Source organism: Miscanthus floridulus, chromosome 1 (genome assembly GCF_019320115.1).
Source record: "Miscanthus floridulus cultivar M001 chromosome 1, ASM1932011v1, whole genome shotgun sequence".
Lineage (NCBI taxonomy): Eukaryota > Viridiplantae > Streptophyta > Magnoliopsida > Poales > Poaceae > Miscanthus > Miscanthus floridulus.
The window spans coordinates 69816920-69833510 of record NC_089580.1 but is presented as its reverse complement, the minus strand read 5'-3'; the positions used below and the strand labels follow the sequence as shown (position 1 = coordinate 69833510).

At 52.5% G+C, this 16591-nt stretch overlaps 1 protein-coding gene and 1 pseudogene across 1 annotated transcript; both read left to right on the top strand.

The window, feature by feature from the left end:
• The first annotated feature begins 2314 nt into the window (after positions 1–2314).
• Positions 2315–7419, top strand: LOC136458412 (uncharacterized; annotated as a pseudogene).
• Positions 7420–12561: 5142 nt separating this feature from the next.
• Positions 12562–13038, top strand: LOC136458401 (predicted GPI-anchored protein 58). Its single transcript, XM_066458348.1, has one exon. The coding sequence runs from the start codon at positions 12562–12564 to the stop codon at positions 13036–13038; it is 477 nt and encodes a 158-aa protein (XP_066314445.1).
• Positions 13039–16591: the final 3553 nt, after the last annotated feature.

Sequence of the window (16591 nt, the reverse complement as noted above, 5' to 3'; positions counted from 1 at the left end):
GATATATCATGTTTATCCTCTTTATCTGTGACCCCCGATAAATTTTAATTTCCGAAAATGAAAACCTTGATCACGATCCACTCTGGTGTCATTTGGTTCTGTGTACCTGGATTTCTTCAGAACTCACGATGGATATCATGGCCTAGGGCCAGTTTGGTTATCGAAATTTTTGGCAAAACGACACTGTAGCGTTTTCGTTGTTATTTGGCAATTAGTGTCCAATCATAATCTAATTAGGCTTAAAAGATTCGTCTCGTGGATTTCGTCTAAACTGTGTAATTAGTTTTATTTTTTATTTATATTTAATGCTTCATGCCTGCGTCCAAAGATTTGATGTGACAGGGAATCTTAAAAAAATTGGTATTTTAGGAGGGAACTAAACAGGGCCCTACTCAGACTGCTAATCAACAGAGAGCAGGCACTGGCGCACCTGAGGACACTCTTCGCCAGCTACCATGCTGATTAAATAGAGTTTCGTCTAGCCTAGAATCGAAGTCTTTTCGTCTTCAACCACATTCATGGTGGCACCATGGCATCGGCGAAGGTCCATTTTCATCAAGCTCCAACGAAACCCAGCCCAGTGCACCTTTGGCCAGATAACTTGTCACGACCTAGCTACCCCGGCAAGCCAAGGGTCCCAACGGTCTCCGACCGGCCGCGAAGGTCCAGCAGCGCGCCTCCAGGGGCGGAGCTACATGGTATGCTAGGTATGCACTGGCATACCCTGCAGATCCGGCAATAGCTTTCATGTATATACGTCTATATTTGTAAAAACAAAAAAGACCGTATCTGCACCATGGAAAACAAACGTAGCAGTTGCTCATTGCCGAGAGATGATGGACTTTCCTGGTTTCCAGGCCCACGCGGCCATACGGATGGGAAGCCTAGGTCCTGCCCACGTGGCCATAAGGACGCCAGGCGGAAATTCGGAAAGTCAAGGTCTAGTCCTTAGAATGCGCAATTCCTGACCGCCGACGCCTGGACTTCCTATTGATCTACTAGTATTGCACATTAGAGTCTCGCCTGCTGGCTGCCGTCTCGAGGCTTGAATCTTCACGGCGCCGACTACCGAGTACGTGACATGGAGGATCGGCCTGATGCATGATTAACGTGCATATATAGTCCGACAGCCTGAGCCACCGCGGTGAGAATCAATCTCTTTTTTTACTATTCGTCTTTCTATTGAAAGATCATGTTTATATCCATGGCTAATATCGTTCGGTCATCAATAATATGCATTGAGATCGGAGATTTGCTCAACATCAGAGACAACTAAAATTGATCAACAATTTAGTATCATGTGAGTGTTTGTGTCATCATATATGAGGATTGAGGATTCAATCCATGCACTTGCAATTTGTTTAATTGTTTGGTATTGTGTTTTTAATAATTGTGTAGTTATCAAGAGAGATGGAGATATTGCATCGCTTTTTAATAATTGGCTAGAAGAAGGTGATATCAGAAACGCATTCATTTCCTATAGAAAGCGTCGGCAAAAAAAGTCAGATAAGTAGTATTGTAAGTCTCTTACTCTCTTTAATGCATATATTTGGAGCTATCATTATGATGCTTGAACTATTCATATTATAATATTGTGGATGTTTTCAACTTAATCTTCAAATTTAAAACTTATCATGTTTATTTAGTGTATATATGCCGAATTACATAGCAAATTTCATAATTGTTACCGAATTGTCAAATGATTTTACTGATTTATATATGAAAATTTTTTAACAGCATGTCCTGAACTAAAATCCTAGATTCGCCACAGCGCGCCTCGGTCCGCGACGCGAAGGTCAGGCGTCCCGCGGTCGTGCCATTACGCAAAACTACCTCCGACTTGACCAGCAATGATACGGGGCTGGGCTGCCGTCGCAAGTCCCGTCCGCCTTGTGCTTTGGGGCGACGGGGAGGAGCGCGAAGAGCGTCGGCGAACAGTAGAACGCATATGCCAGTGCGTTGTAGCTTTCTGCAGGTACAACCTGTAGTTAATCAAAAGACACCATTTTTTGCGTCCTACAAAATACAAAACAATTTTTTGCCGGACGACCTCGATCTCTAACTCCCTTCCCCAAATTCTGGGGGAAAAAATAGATGAGGCCATCGCTCATTGACCGGCCTATGCGCCCCGTCGCTCGATGTCACGCGTGGCGGTGAAAGAAATCAACGATCTCCGCACTCGTCCGCGGCTCCTGAAGCGGCTCGCCCAGTGCCTGGCCGATACGAGCGGAGTCCACGACCCGGGGCGGTTGCCTGGCCGATACGAGCGCAGTCCGCAACAGATCAAGTTAGGGCACAGAAGTTCTTTGCCGTAATGGCGGCGCGTCCAGCTTCGTGCGAGGGCGACGCCATGGACGACGTCGTCCGCACGACCTCTGCAAGGGCGCGTCCAGCTTCCTGCGACGCCATGGACGGCGTCGGCACGAACTCCTCCGTAAGGGCGTGTACTGTAGCTTCCTGCGGAGGCAAGGCCATGGCCATGGACGTCGGCACGAGCTCCTCCGTGCATCCCAACGAGCGCACGTTAGGCGAGGGTATTGAGCACCAGGTGCGGCACGGCCATGCCAGTAGCGGCACCGAGGAGCTCGACATCCCGTTAGAGGCACACCAGGACGGAGGGGACACCTCTACCATGGCAGCCCATGGCGACGGCAGTGTTCATGGAATCATGGCCATGATAACACGTCTGGATTAATGGAGGATGAAGTACGTGATGAGGTAATAATAAAATTATACATAATAAAGTTGACAGAATATCTGATATTTTGTTTTATTATAGTACAACTTTAATTGACAACTGATATGTACAAAAGGTGATTATAAAGCTGCGCAAAATTTGATGACTCCTACTGTTGGAATGACTTTTCAATCAGATAACCAGGCTTATGATAAAGCTGTCGCCGAGGAGCGAGCTGCTTCAGGAGCCGCGGACGAGTGCAGAGATCGTTGATTTCTTTCACCGCCACGCGTCAGACATCGAGCGACGGGGCGCATAGGCCGGTCAATGAGCGATGGCCTCATCTAATATTTTTGCAAATTCTGCCGTTAAGGCCTAGCTAGGGTTTGTCACGGCTGGTCGGCCTGCCGGCCGATCGATCGGTCACCGTGCTTTGAGGTTTGATTTGGGATTCAAGTCGTAAGCGAGAATTTCAGTCCTGTGTTCTTCTCTCTCTGTCCCGATCCCGGTTGCCGTCTTGGTGCATCGGATCGGTGATCACACGGGGGCCAGGATCGGATCGGATCGACGAACTCAAGCAAGATGTCGTCACCTCCGGCGGCGCCGGGAGCCACAGCACGCGGAAGCGCCGCCGCCGCACCTGGGACATCGGGCCTAGCTACTGGGCGTCGCTGCCCGAAGATCAGATCCGCGCGGTGGCGTGGCGCGTGCTGGCCTGCGGCGACCTGCTGGACTACGTCCGCTTGCGGGCCGTCTGCACCAGCTGGCGTTCCGGCGCTGACTCCACGCGCGGCCGCAGCCTGGCCGACCGGCGCTTCCACCCGCGGCGCTGGATGATGTTTCCCGAGGGCCACCGCATCTACCCCGGCCACCCAGCCCTGGGCGGGTGCGCCCGGTTCCTCCACCTCGACACGGGCCTTGGTCCGCGCCCGGGTCCCGCTCCTCGGCGACAGCTACTGGGTCGTCGACTCGGTCGACGGCAGTCGACGACCTCCTGCTGCTAGTGCGGGACCCGGACCCGGACTACGGCGGCGCCGTCCGCCTCCTCCACCCTTTCACCGGCGACTTCGCCGAGCTTCCACCCCTAGGGACGCTCCTCCCGCACCTGGGCCTGCAGCTCCACGACTGTCCTCATCAGTACAGGTAAAGATTTTCAAACGGCCGCACGGGCACTACACGGCACGAGCACGGCTGGGCATGGCACGGCCAGGCACGGCACGGTCAGGCACGGTAGCCTTGCCGTGCCGTGCCGTGTAGTGCCGCCGTGCTCAGCCTCTGGCCCAGGCACGACACTAAGCACTCCAGACCGTGCCGTGCCGTGCCACTGGGCACGGCAGTCCAGCGTGTTAGTGCCGTGCCTTAGCACTAACCCACAAAACCACATCAAAATTTTAGAAAACAGAGAACAACTCAAATATGAAGAAATCAAAATCAAGAAGAGAACACCAGGCAACAAAATATCAAAAGGAAGGGTTGTACAATGGCTGCCTCATTAAAAACCTGTCCAGGTAAAACTCACCCTTGTGAGAAACCCTGGACAGGGAAAAAGAGTGCAGCCAGCCCCTTAGTGTAATTCAATTGTTCATTACATCCAATCCACAGGTCCAAAGCATCCAAGTCCAATTAAAATTACAGACCATTACATAAATGAATGACTAATCAAGATAAAGGTTTTCAAAGGCCTCCTCGAGCTCCTTATCCTCCACCATATGTTGTAGCCTTGACTCAGCAAAGCAAGATCAACAAGAAGAAGAAGTGAAGAAGAACAGCGAATCAAGAAGAAGAAGAAGAACAAGAAACAGATCTAACTCACCTCGCTTGACGGAGCACCAGAGACAACGGCGACGACGACATCGCTCAGATCCGACGTCCTGGTACCTCAATGCATCATAGCGGAGCCCCAATGACGCCGGAGTCCGGCGAGATCGACAAGCGCGACGAGCGCGAAGAGAGAGAGACGAAGACGATTCGTTGGAGATCTCAACGACTAAGCTACATCGCCGGTTAGAGAGAAGAGAAGGGGTGTACAAGGCCGTGCCGTGTGCCCGTGCAAGCCACCGCCGCTGTCACCAGCCACCGGACGGCGAAAAGAAGAGAGTGAGCGGCTAGGGTTTCGAACGAGAGAGCAGAGCCGAAGAGCGAGGTGCGCGCGGCGCAGGGGGGGGGGGAAGAAATGAGCACAGTAGCTTCCCCCGGGCGGCTCCTGGCTTATATAGGCGCCCCACCGCAGCCCTTCATCCAACGGCTCTTAGCCGTACCGACCCCGTGCCGGCCTTTGGAGCGGGCCGTGCCCGTGCCGTGCCAACGGGCTAGCATAGCGGCCCAGGCACGGGCACGAGGCCGTGCCGTGCTTGGCACGAGCACGGGAGAGGCCGGGCCGGGCCGTTTTCGGACCGGGCCAAATCAGCACCGTGCCCGTGCTGGCCCGATGGGCCAGGCCCGTTTGGAAAACTTTAAGTACAGGATCAGGAGGCTTCCGTTTCCTTGGACGCCGCCGGAGCCATGACCGTCATGCTCAAGGTTTCTATTTTCGGAAATTGAAATTTATCGGAGTCACAGATAAAGAGGATAAACATGATATATCAGAAATATCATACCAAATTTAAATAAAATTTAATTTGAATTTAAGTAAATTTAAATAAATTTAAACAAATTTTGTACGAAAAAGATAGATATTTTCTTATCGGCACCTACGGATAAAGCTGATATATCGAAAATATCAGGAGATTTCAGCCGATATTGAAAACCACGGTCATGCTTGCACTTCCTGGGGTAGGCCGTGCGGCCTTTGCTACCCCTGGACCAGCAATGGACTCTGTCGAGCTGGGAACACGAAATGAGGTTTCCATTGTCGTTCCAAGGCAAGTTGTACGTGCTGCACACTCCCTTCGGAGAAGATGTACACCAGGTTCTCCAGATCGACCCACCTGTGCAGCAGGATGGGGCGGGCGGAGGTCGGGCGCTGCCACCGCCAGAGCTGATCGCCACAGTCCCTAAAGACAATCTCCCCAATCCTAATTTAGGCCTGGTAGAGTGTGGTTCAGAGATCCTGGTGCTTGGTAACTACTTTGATTTATCTGGGACGTAAATCTTCGTTTACAAACTAGCAGACCTTGTGCTGCAAAGGTTTGTCCCAATAAAAAGCCTCGGAGGCAATACCTTGTTCATGGAACAGAGGAACATAAGTGTTTCCTCCAAGATACTGCATACGGTCAAGGGTGACAATGTTGTCTACTTCACTGGCAGCAGGATTGTGCAATACCACCTCGGTAGTGACAGCTTGTCAACGGCAGTCGATAATGGCAGCCTGTTTGGCCGTGCACCGGGACCTAGTCCCCTCGTCTTGTACGTCTTCAGCTGCTGCATTCGTAATCCGTGGTATGTGCCTATTTTGCTTCATTTCCTTTCTACACCCTTTCCCACTACCATCGATCAGTCTTGTACTTTGGGTCTCGCTACCATTAGTCTTGTACTTTGGGCCTATAGCTGTTAATTTTTTGCATTGTGTGCTTACAGGAGCAGGGGAGTAGTATTCAGAAGGGATATAGAAGGATATAGAAGGTTGTCCGTGGATTAAAACATGAAGGGCAAGTTCTACCATAACGAGGTAGTCCTTCATCAGTAAACGGTGGATTAGGCATCATAGAGCTGGAAAAATTCAGCAAGCTTTGAGGCTGCGGTGGCTCTGGTACTCTTGGGATGACAGAGGCAGACCGTGGAGGGGAATGGAGCTGCCATTGGACAACGAGGACAGAGCACTTTTCAATGCCGCAACAATAGTGGATTTAGGTAATGGCAACAAGGCTTTATTCTGGACCTCCCGCTGGTTGCATGGAGAGGCACCTGCAACCCTCTTTCCATCCTTGTTCGAACATAGCAAAAGGAAGAATAGAGCAGTAAAGGAAGCTCTGACCGACAGCAAATGGGTGAGGGACGTGGATCATAGCATGAGTGAGCGGATAATAGCAGAATTTGTGGCCTTATGGGGGCGTCTACAGGACATAGAGCTGCTGCCATCACAGGACGACAAAATTACTTGGCTCCACACGTCTGATGGTCAGTACACGGCCAAGTCTGCATATGAATTGCAATTCATTGAAATGACTACATCTATGACGGCAGAGAACACTTGGAGAACGAAAGCGCCACCGAAATGCCGCTTCTTCACTTGGTTGATGCTCAAGAACAGAATCTGGACAGCTGCGCGTCTACAACTTAGGGGATGGCCAAACGAATATTTCTGTCCGCTGTGCATGAGGTACCTGGAGACGGTCTCACATCTGTCTCACATCTGTTCCAAGAATATTGCTTTTCTAAATTGATTTGGGACAAGGAGGGCTCATGGATTGCGGTAATGGCTTTGAGGCCGGATAACTGGGGTCAGACTGATGACTTGGGCCAATGGTTCGTCGAGATGGGTAACAGCGGTCAGCAAACCAGGAGACACGGAGTACGATCAATGGTCATGCTAACCGTCTGGGAAATCTGGAAGGAGAGAAATAACCGCGTCTTCAATAAGATCAACAGAACACCTGAACAAGTCTTCAGTGAAGTTCAGGATGAGGCAAGAGTTTAGATACGCGCTGGAAACAAAGGCGTGGAAATGGTGCTACCATCGCCGGCGCAGCTACCAGGAGTTGCGCCGTTTGGACCAATAGTATAGATGTTTATCTTATTTTTAGCTGTTACAAGCATCGTGTAAATTGAGCTATTGAACTGTAGGGGTGGTGTGGCCTTCAATGAACTGTGAAGCCATGCAAATGGGCGCTCCTTGCGCCTTTTAGACATGTAACTGCTCTGCTCTTCTCTTATAAATGAAAGCTGGTAACGGATCTTTCGAAAAAAAAAGAGGTAGTCCATCCCTTGTTTCCTTAAATTCTGAATTCCAAGATCACAATGGCTTTTCTTTTGTTGCTGTGCATTGCAATTCGCATGCTATTTGTGTGCTTTCTTTCTTTGTTGTGTTTTATTGAGACTTGTGGGATTTTAGGTTGACTTCAGATACGCAGAGCTGTTTGCATGATGACCGACGATGAGTCTCTATGTTGTTTATGTTGTTGGAGAAAAGGGTCACGGCAGAAAGTGACCAACATGTAAATATTTGTAGTTTTGTCGTACGTTGTGATCGGATATGGCATAGCACTCAATGACATAGGGTTTATACTGATTCAGGCAACGTGCCCTATGTCCAGTTTGAGTCGGTCGGTGACTTTATTCCTGAGCCTAGATGCTCAAAGTTTGTTGTGGGGTTACAAACGGAAGGGAGAAAGATGGGGGGTGCAAGAGGTCTGGTCGGACTCTGGTCTGAAGGGCTGAGAGTGATAGGAGCTCCGTTGTGCGCTAAGTGTTCGAACGTCTGTTGTTCGTTGGGATCCTTGGTCGTTCGGATCGTGTGTGTTGTTTGAGTTATGAACTGATGGATCTCCCTGTTGGGAGAGAGCGCATCTCCTTTTATAGATGAAGGGGATGGCCTTACAAGTGAGAGAGGGAGAGTGTACGCTATGCTAAGTCTTGTTGCCAATGCCGTCGGGTACAAGATGATTATAGGCGTCCATAACACTGTTAATGTCACATGCATGTGGGAGGTTGCCTATCATACTGTTTGATGCCCGGAGGCACGTAGGGGGTTTTACCGTGTTTGCCCGGTATGGGACTTTGAGGGCGCCCATAACACTGTAGGGCAAATGTCGGCGCCCACAACACTGTTCGGGTTCTAACATGCCTGAAAGGTTGCAGGGCACCCTTCTGATATGTCATGTCGGTACTGTAGGTGTACAGGGTACGGCCCTTGGTATTGCGGTTTAACTTGAGTGTCCTATTTTACCTGCTCCGCCTGTTACCTGGTCATCACCGAGCGGGCGTCCCCGGTCGGTTGGTCCCAGTTGGCTCCGACTGTGCCAGTCGGAGAAGAGCTGTAAGCAGAGGTTCGGTGTATTCCCGGTCGGAGACGCGGGTCAGAGTCGGAAGCGTTGTTGGCCAGGCCTTTTGGTTGGAGAGGCAGGCCGAAGTCGAAAGCGAGGCCTTCCGGTCGAAGAGGCGGGCCAGAGTCGAAAGCGGGCGCCGTTCCTTCTTGGCTAGGCCTTCCGATCAAAAATTGGATCGCCCTTCTGGCCTGTCGTTAGGTTTTTGGGCCAGCCCAGGAGTTACGCGTCGTTCGCAACGTCGTCTGCTCGGCCGAGCTTTTGCTGGAAAGCAGGTCCATGAGGGACCCTGGGTTTATGAACCCGAGAGGAGCCCCCGCGCCCCCGGGTGATTCAGGTGAAATTGTCTACGGGATTTTTGTCTTGACAGCGGGTGCGTGCGAGCGCACGCGTGGGTGTAGCCCCCGGGCGATTCGGTTAGAGTCGTCTAGGGATTTTTTTGTGTTGCCAGTGATGGAGTTTTTGTTTCGATAGCAGGTGCCCCTGCGGTTGTAGCCCCCAAGCCCCCGAGCGATTCGGGCAGAATCGCCTGGAAGGGTTTTTTTCGGTGGGCGAGTGTGTGTGTACCTTAATGGGCGTAGCCTCTTCTTTTCCATTTTCTGACCCATAGTTTCTGGGAGCATGGTCCTAGGTGTTTGGGCGCAGCCGAGGAACTGGGTGAGACAGAATTTCGTCAACCGGGGCGAGTAGGAGTCGCGGATCCAGGGATCGGGCGAGTCGGAGTCGCTAACCAAGGCGTCGGCACGCGAAGGGATCAGACGAGTCGGAGTCGCAGATCCAAGCGTCGGGCGTGCCGTGGGATCGGACGAGTCAGAGTTGTGGAGCCAGGCGTAGCCGAGGCATTGGGCATAGCCGATGGATAGTCGAGGGATCGAGCAAGATGGACTCGCGGACCTAGGCGTGCAGCCGTGGGATCGGACGAGTCGGAGTCACGGACCCAGGCGTAGCCGAGGCATTAGCGCGTAGCCGATGGACAGTCGAGGGATCGATCGAGATGGACTCACGGACCTAGGCATGCAGCCGAGGGATCGAGCGAATCGGAGTCATGGATCCAGGCGTCGGGCATGGTGAGGGATCGGGCGAGTTGGAGTCGCAGATCCAGGCATTGGGCACGCCGTGGGATCGGGCGAGTCGAAGTCACGGATCCAGGCGTCGGGCGTGCCGAGGCGTTGGGTGTCTTGAGCCCCTGAGCCCTGTTGGGCTCGATAGGGGTCGGTTGAGTTTTCGTGTGTTACCCCGTCCGCGGTTTCTCGCAACCGGAGGGGCTGAGCTAACGTCGCTTGCCTCGATGGCTCAAGTGACGCACTCATTGAGATCGCTAACGGACACATTCGAGTGGAATCTGGGTCCATCGTTCGTGACAGGGTCGACATAGCCCTCATGTGGCATTCCACTGCTCCTTAACCCGCAACCCTCCTTAACCCGCAACCCGACAGATGCCTGGGTCGTTTTGGAGACCGACTCGGGTGGTCCGCTGGCCTCCCCTCGATGGAGATTCTGTGGGCATGGCTCGAGGTTAGGATCAAACGAGAAGATTGAGATGACCCTATCTGCTTCAGAGTGGACTGGGCGAGGGCTGCTCGGGGCTCGTCTGTGTTTTCTCTCCTTGCTCTGTTTGACGCGAGGCGACCTCAAGCCCTTCATGGGCCGACCTTCGAACCCTGGTTGGTCATAGCTCATGTTGAATGAGGCAACTTCTGCTTCGTGATGCACCACAGAGCGTTGTGATGCATTTAACTACATATGCGATGCATCGAATGTATGGGATGAATGCGTGCATAAATGTATGAATGACAGCAGATGAATGAATGAAAATATAAAGAAATAGTAGGGGTTGGTAATGTTACTTTGATGACTCAAGTGACAGGGTTTGAGGAGCTCCTATCGGATATGTCCGACCGGGATCCACGCTTGTTGTTCGTGACGGAGTCAGCATGGCCCACATGGGGCGTCCCTCTGCTCCTTACCTATCTCTCGGCGTTCGCCTAAGCCATAAAATCGACTCAGGAAGCCCATTGGTTTCTCTTGGGTGGAGATCTCGTAGTTGGGCCTTTCCAAGTCCCGCCTTAGAAGGTGGAGGGCCGCCTGCGTGCAGTGGCGCCTTGTTTCTCACGCCCGGCATGCGGTAGTGGTGGGCCATACATAGGCCACGTCCCGTCTGACCAGGTGTCGTTCCATCGGGCAGGGTGCGTCCCATCAGTCAGGGCATGTCCCGTCGTTTCCCATCCGCATTGAATGGGGGAAGGGAGAGGGTTTTTCGCCCCAATCCCTCATGTTTCCCCAACTGTCGCGCCTTCTCCTTTTAAAAGGGGAGGGGATAGGGCTTTCGGTCTGTTCCTTTGCCTATTCCTCATCCGCAGCCCCTTCTCCTTCTTCCTTCTTGCCAAGAGCGTTTGAGTGCCCTGGCAGTTCCTAGGAGAGAAAAGGAGAGAGTGAGGGAGACAAGAAAACTCACAGATCCATTCGCGAATCTAGAGCGCAATGTCGAGCTAGAGGTCATCCGTTGTGAGGGAGTCGGTGTTGGCCGCCTTCACCGAGAAGGGGGTGCTGTCGCCGAAGGAGGTGGCGCACTAGAGGGCTCCTGTGGGGGAGGATTTCCCGCGACCTCGGGACGGCGAGGTTGTCTCATTCCTTGCCTTCCATGAGCCCAGGTTAGGATACCCCATGCACTGGTACCTACGTGGGCTCCTCAACGAGTGGGGCCTAGAGCTGCAGCACCTCAATCCAACTAGGGTGCTGCACATCACTAGATTCATCACCGTGTGCGAGGCCTTCCTTGGGATGGACCCACACGTGGATTTCTTCCGGCAGATGTTCTCTAGGTGAGCATTGTCGGAGGGGAAGCTGCTTAGGGTCACACCGGTGGGGGCTTCGCGCTGCAGAAGAAACCAAGCGCATCGGCTCATACCCCACGTACACCCCCTGTGATTCCAATCGGGGGTGGCACGAGGAATGGTTCTACATCAGGAACCCGGTAGAGGCACCGTTCTCGCCTTTCACCGGTAGGAGGCTAGAGAGGTAGGACAGTTGGTCGTGGGGCCCTTCTAGCTGGGAGGAGAAGAAGCTAGAGATCATCGGGGCGGAGCTCCAGAAGCTGGTGAAGCAGGGCCTTGATGGGGTGCAGGTGTTCCAAACCTTCTTCCGCCATCGGGTCGCCCCACTGGCGGAAAGGATACGGCTGATGTGGATGTACAACGACCTGATGGACCCCGACCGTGCGTCGCCGGAGGAGCTGCCGAACGACGAGGTCTAGAGTCTCCTTGACCGGGTGCTGCAGCTGAGGGCCATTTACAAGAATTTCATGTGGAGATGTCTGGGTTTTAGGCAGCCGACGTCGCAACTTGCTCGAAACTTTCTCAATTTTTAACCAGGGCCTCCACATGTGATAACAAGACACATCGACAAGTTTCGTGATTTTCGGACATCGTTTGGATTTTATATAATTTAAATAAACTTCCCCCACGAGTACATCGTCATGTTACGACAACATGATGTGCGACATTTCATGCCACTTCCTGCATACGGCCTCAACATAGCCTAAATATCATGAATATTATTTTTTGAATGACGAAATTCCATTATTTCATGTACCTGCAGTTCAAATTTGGAATAGTCGGAAAAATTCAATGCAACGGAAAAAATTAAGGAAATATTGTTAAAGAACTCATAATTGTCCTAAATTTTGAAACAGGGATATATTTACTGTAGCAAGTCCCCACAAAAAAAATGGGGTCAAAAAAACAAAAAAATAATAATAATTTGCCGGGTGCCACACAGGGCACCCGGCAAAGAAGCCTTTGCCGGGTGCCAGGTCATGGGGCACCCGGCAAAGAAATTTAAAAAAAATTAAAAAAAATTCTTTGCCGGGTGCCTAACGGCGTGGCACCCGGCAAAGAAATTTAAAAAAAAATTAAAAAAAATCTTTGCCGGGTGCCGTCATCACCTGGCACCCGGCAAAGGCGCATGACTAAAAAGGTCGGCCCGTCCCAACCCTATTCTATTCCAGTAGACCGACCCCGCGCCTGCTGTCCGCAGCCGCCGCCGCCGCCCTCGCGCTCCGCCGCACCCGCCGCGCCCGCGCCTCGCCGCGCCTGCCGCGCCCGCGCCTCGCCGCGCCCGCCGCGCCCGCGCCTCGCCGGTCAGCCTCTCCCGCGCCTCGCTGCTCTGCCGCCCAGTCCCGGCGACCACGCGGCGCCGGCACCGGTGGCCCAGCGCCCGCGCGAGCCGCGCCCACGCCCGGCGGTGCTCGCCCCGGCGGCCGACCGGCGCTCCAGCCCAGATTCGGCGGCCCCGCGGCCGTGGCCCCGCCCCGACGACCCCGGCGGCGCTCGGCCGGCGCTCCTACCTGGCCCCGGCGCCCCAGCCTCGCCGGCCGTCCCCGACGAGGCCGGCTGCCCGTGGTCTGGCCGCCGGGCTCCTCCCGCCGCCGGCCAGCAGTAGAGGAGGTAGGTGGAAGAAGGGAGGAGGAAGGAAGAAGAAGAAAAAAAGGGGAGGAGGAAGAGGAAAAAGAGAAGGGGAGGAGGAAGAAGAGGAAGAAAGAGAAGGGGGAGGAGGAAGAAGAGGAAGGTGCCGACCCGACCGCCCGTCGATCCCCGCACCGTTCGGACCGGCCGTTGATCCTCGCGCTGCTGCGGTCATCCCCGCCGTCGTCGCCGGCCCTCGCTCTTGCCGTTCTTGCCGCCAAGGTAAGCCCTACCCTTATAGTGTTAGTAGTAGTAGTAGTTAGTAGTGTTAGTAGTAGTTAGTTGTAGTGTTAGTAGTAGTAGTTAGTAGTTTTAGTTGTAGTGTTAGTTGTAGTAGTTAGTAGTGTTAGTTGTAGGGTTAGTAAATAGTAGTAGTTAGTAAGTAGTAGTGGTTAGTAGTAGTAGTTGTTAATAGTTAAGTAGTTCTTACTATTAGCATTGTTAGTAGTTAAGTAGTTGTTAGTAGTAGTGTTAGTAGTAGTTGTAGGGTTAGTAGTAATTGTTGTTGTACTACTTCAATACTTTCATGTGCATGGAAAGAGAACTAAAGTACATGGCTCCTCTTGATATATTGGTGGTTGTTGGCCTTCGTGTCCATGTTTGGTATATATGTGGTTGTTGGCCTTCGTGCCATGTTTGGTATATATGTGGTTGTTGGCCTTCGTGCCATGTTTGGTATATATGTGGTTGTTGGCCTTCGTGCCATGTTTGGTATATATGTGGTTGTTGGCCTTCGTGTCATGTTTTTTGCAGGTTTTGGGAACCTCCCCGTGCAGGGGAGGTGCTGCCGAAATTTTGAGTCGACACTAACCATTTTTGCCCTTTTTTGCAGGAGGACCTGTGGGAGGGACTCGGCGACCCCGATCGTCTTCATCGGCGCTGCGGGTCTTCCTGCACCGCGTCGACTCGCCACTGCACCGACTCTCCACCGCCCCGCTACCCGGACCTCATCGCCACCCTAGGTATAACCCCTCTATCCGTATGTGGTTTTTGGTCGCGTAACCTAGTTAGGTGTCTCCCGTTCGAAAGAGATACGGTCGGAGATATGCGGACCTTTGCATATCTGCGACCGTATCTATTTTGGATTGTCCACGCTTTTTGGACAGCCCACGAATGCGTAGTTGAGGTTAGTTTTCATGCTCCGCTCCGGTTCGAGACGGTGTTTCGGCATCACCTCTCCGTTGTTCTCCGGATACACACTCTCCCTTGCAGGACGTGTATCAGGAGAACGGCGGGGAGGTGCTGCCGAAATTCCATCTCGGAAAGGAGCGGAGCATGGAAACTAACCTCATCTACGCATCCGCGGGTGGGATTAGGACCTATCCTCACCTATTAGAGAGTAGAGACACCGCGTAGATGCAATTGATGGTCACCTGTGGTGATGTTATATATGCTAGAGGATGGAGGACCGTCAGTGGATGTACACGGGCCGGACAAGTCAGGGTGATGCCAGCTATGAATGGATGCAGAAGACCGATCGTTTCTTGAATCGTGCATTTGGCAAGGCCGCAAAATTCCCAAAAATGGCTTTGTGTCCCTGCAACAAGTGTGGTAACAGGAGAATGCTAGACAAGGAACTCATGGGTACACATCTGCACAAGAACGGCCGTCCCCTTCACAGCAGCGGGTCGACGCACTCCAGGTTAGTCCAGTTTAACTCTTCATACATTGATCTTTACATAACTTAGTTACCTTTACATTACTAAAACATTCGATTGAAATGTTGTAGGCCGATAACGAAAGGATGGCTCAGGAGCTACGGGACCTGGCGGCGAGGACCGAGGTGGCCGAGCGGGAAAGACAAGCCGAGCGGGCCGAGCGGGAGAGACAGGCCAAGCAGCTGGCGGAGATTACGATGTTCCTGCAGAACTTTGGGCAAGTGAACGGTGTACCTGTGCCGATGTTCGCTCCAGCGCCGCCGCCAGTTGTAGCTAGTCCAGTGAGTATGAATCCATATTGCTTCGACTAGTGCTTTCATTAGATGACCCACTCTAAGCGCCTGAATATCTTGTCCTTTATGCAGCCTCCGTCGGCGGGTTCAAATGACCCATCTCAGGCGCAAGCAGGCGGTGCCGAGTTTCCTTCACCAGACACTCAGTTTTCTCCCCACCTTTAGTTTGTATCTCTTTTTCACCGCTTGATGGACATGTGATGCACTGTGATCCACTATCGACTTGTTTCGATGGTAATTGGACCTATTATGTTTGTGATGTCGTGTATGTGAGGTATTGTATTCGCGATGTGATATATATGTGTGGTATTGAGTTTGTGATGAGATGGATGTGATATATATATGCTATATTGTCTTTGTGATGCTTCAGATGTGATATATATCTTTTATATGCTGTGTTTGTGATTATAGAATCAAAAAACAAAATAAAAAAATAATTTTTGAGGCTTTGCCGGGTGCCCTGGCCCTGGCACTCGGCAAAGCTGGGAATTCTCTGAAAGGAATTCCCAGCTTTGCTGAGTGCCAGGGCCAGGGCACCCGGCAAAGTTTTTTCAAAAAAGAAAATTCTTTGTCGGGTGCCCCATGATCTGGCACCCGGCAAAGAAATTACGAAAAAAATAAAAAACTCTTTGCCGGGTGTCCCCGCGGTGCGACACCCGGCAAAGAAATTATTAAAAATAAATAAAAAATTCTTTGCCGGGTGCCTCCCGGCACGGCACCCGGCAAAGAAAATTTGAAAAAAAAAATTTAAAAAATCTTTGCCGGGTGCCTCTGACATGGCACCCGGCAAAGCAAGGGATGACGGAGCCGGCGCCGTAACGACCACTTTTCTTTGCCGGGTGCCGGGTTTGCACTCGGCAAAGTCTTTGCCGAGTGCCCGATAAAAAGCACCCGGCAAAGAAATCTTTGCCGACTAATTTTTTGCCGGAGGCTCTTTGCCGAGTGCTGCATCCGGCAAAGACTTTGCCGAGTGCAAAGTAGCCTTTGCCGGGTGCATTCGGCACCCGGCAAAGCGCCCTAAATCCAGTAGTGTGCGGCTCCTGAAGCGGCTCGCCGAGTGCCTGGCCGATACGAGCGGAGTCCACGACCCGGGGCGGTTGCCTGGCCGATACGAGCGCAGTCGCAACAGATCGAGTTAGGGCACAGAAGTTCTTTGCCGTAATGGCGGCGCGTCCAGCTTCGTGCGAGGGCGACGCCATGGACGACGTCGTCCGCACGACCTCTGCAAGGGCGCGTCCAGCTTCCTGCGACGCCATGGACGGCGTCGGCACGAACTCCTCCGTAAGGGCGTGTACTCTAGCTTCCTGCGGAGGCAAGGCCGTGGCCATGGACGACGTCGGCACGAGCTCCTCCGTGCATCCCAACGAGCGCACGTTAGGCGAGGGTATTGAGCACCAGGTGCGGCACGATCATGCCAGTAGCGGCACCGAGGAGCTCGACATCCCGTTAGAGGCACACCAGGACGGAGGGGACACCTCTACCATGGCAGCCCATGGCGACGGCAGTGTTCATGGCCATGATAACACGTCTGGATTAATGGAGGATGAAGTACGTGATGAGGTAATAATAAAATTATACA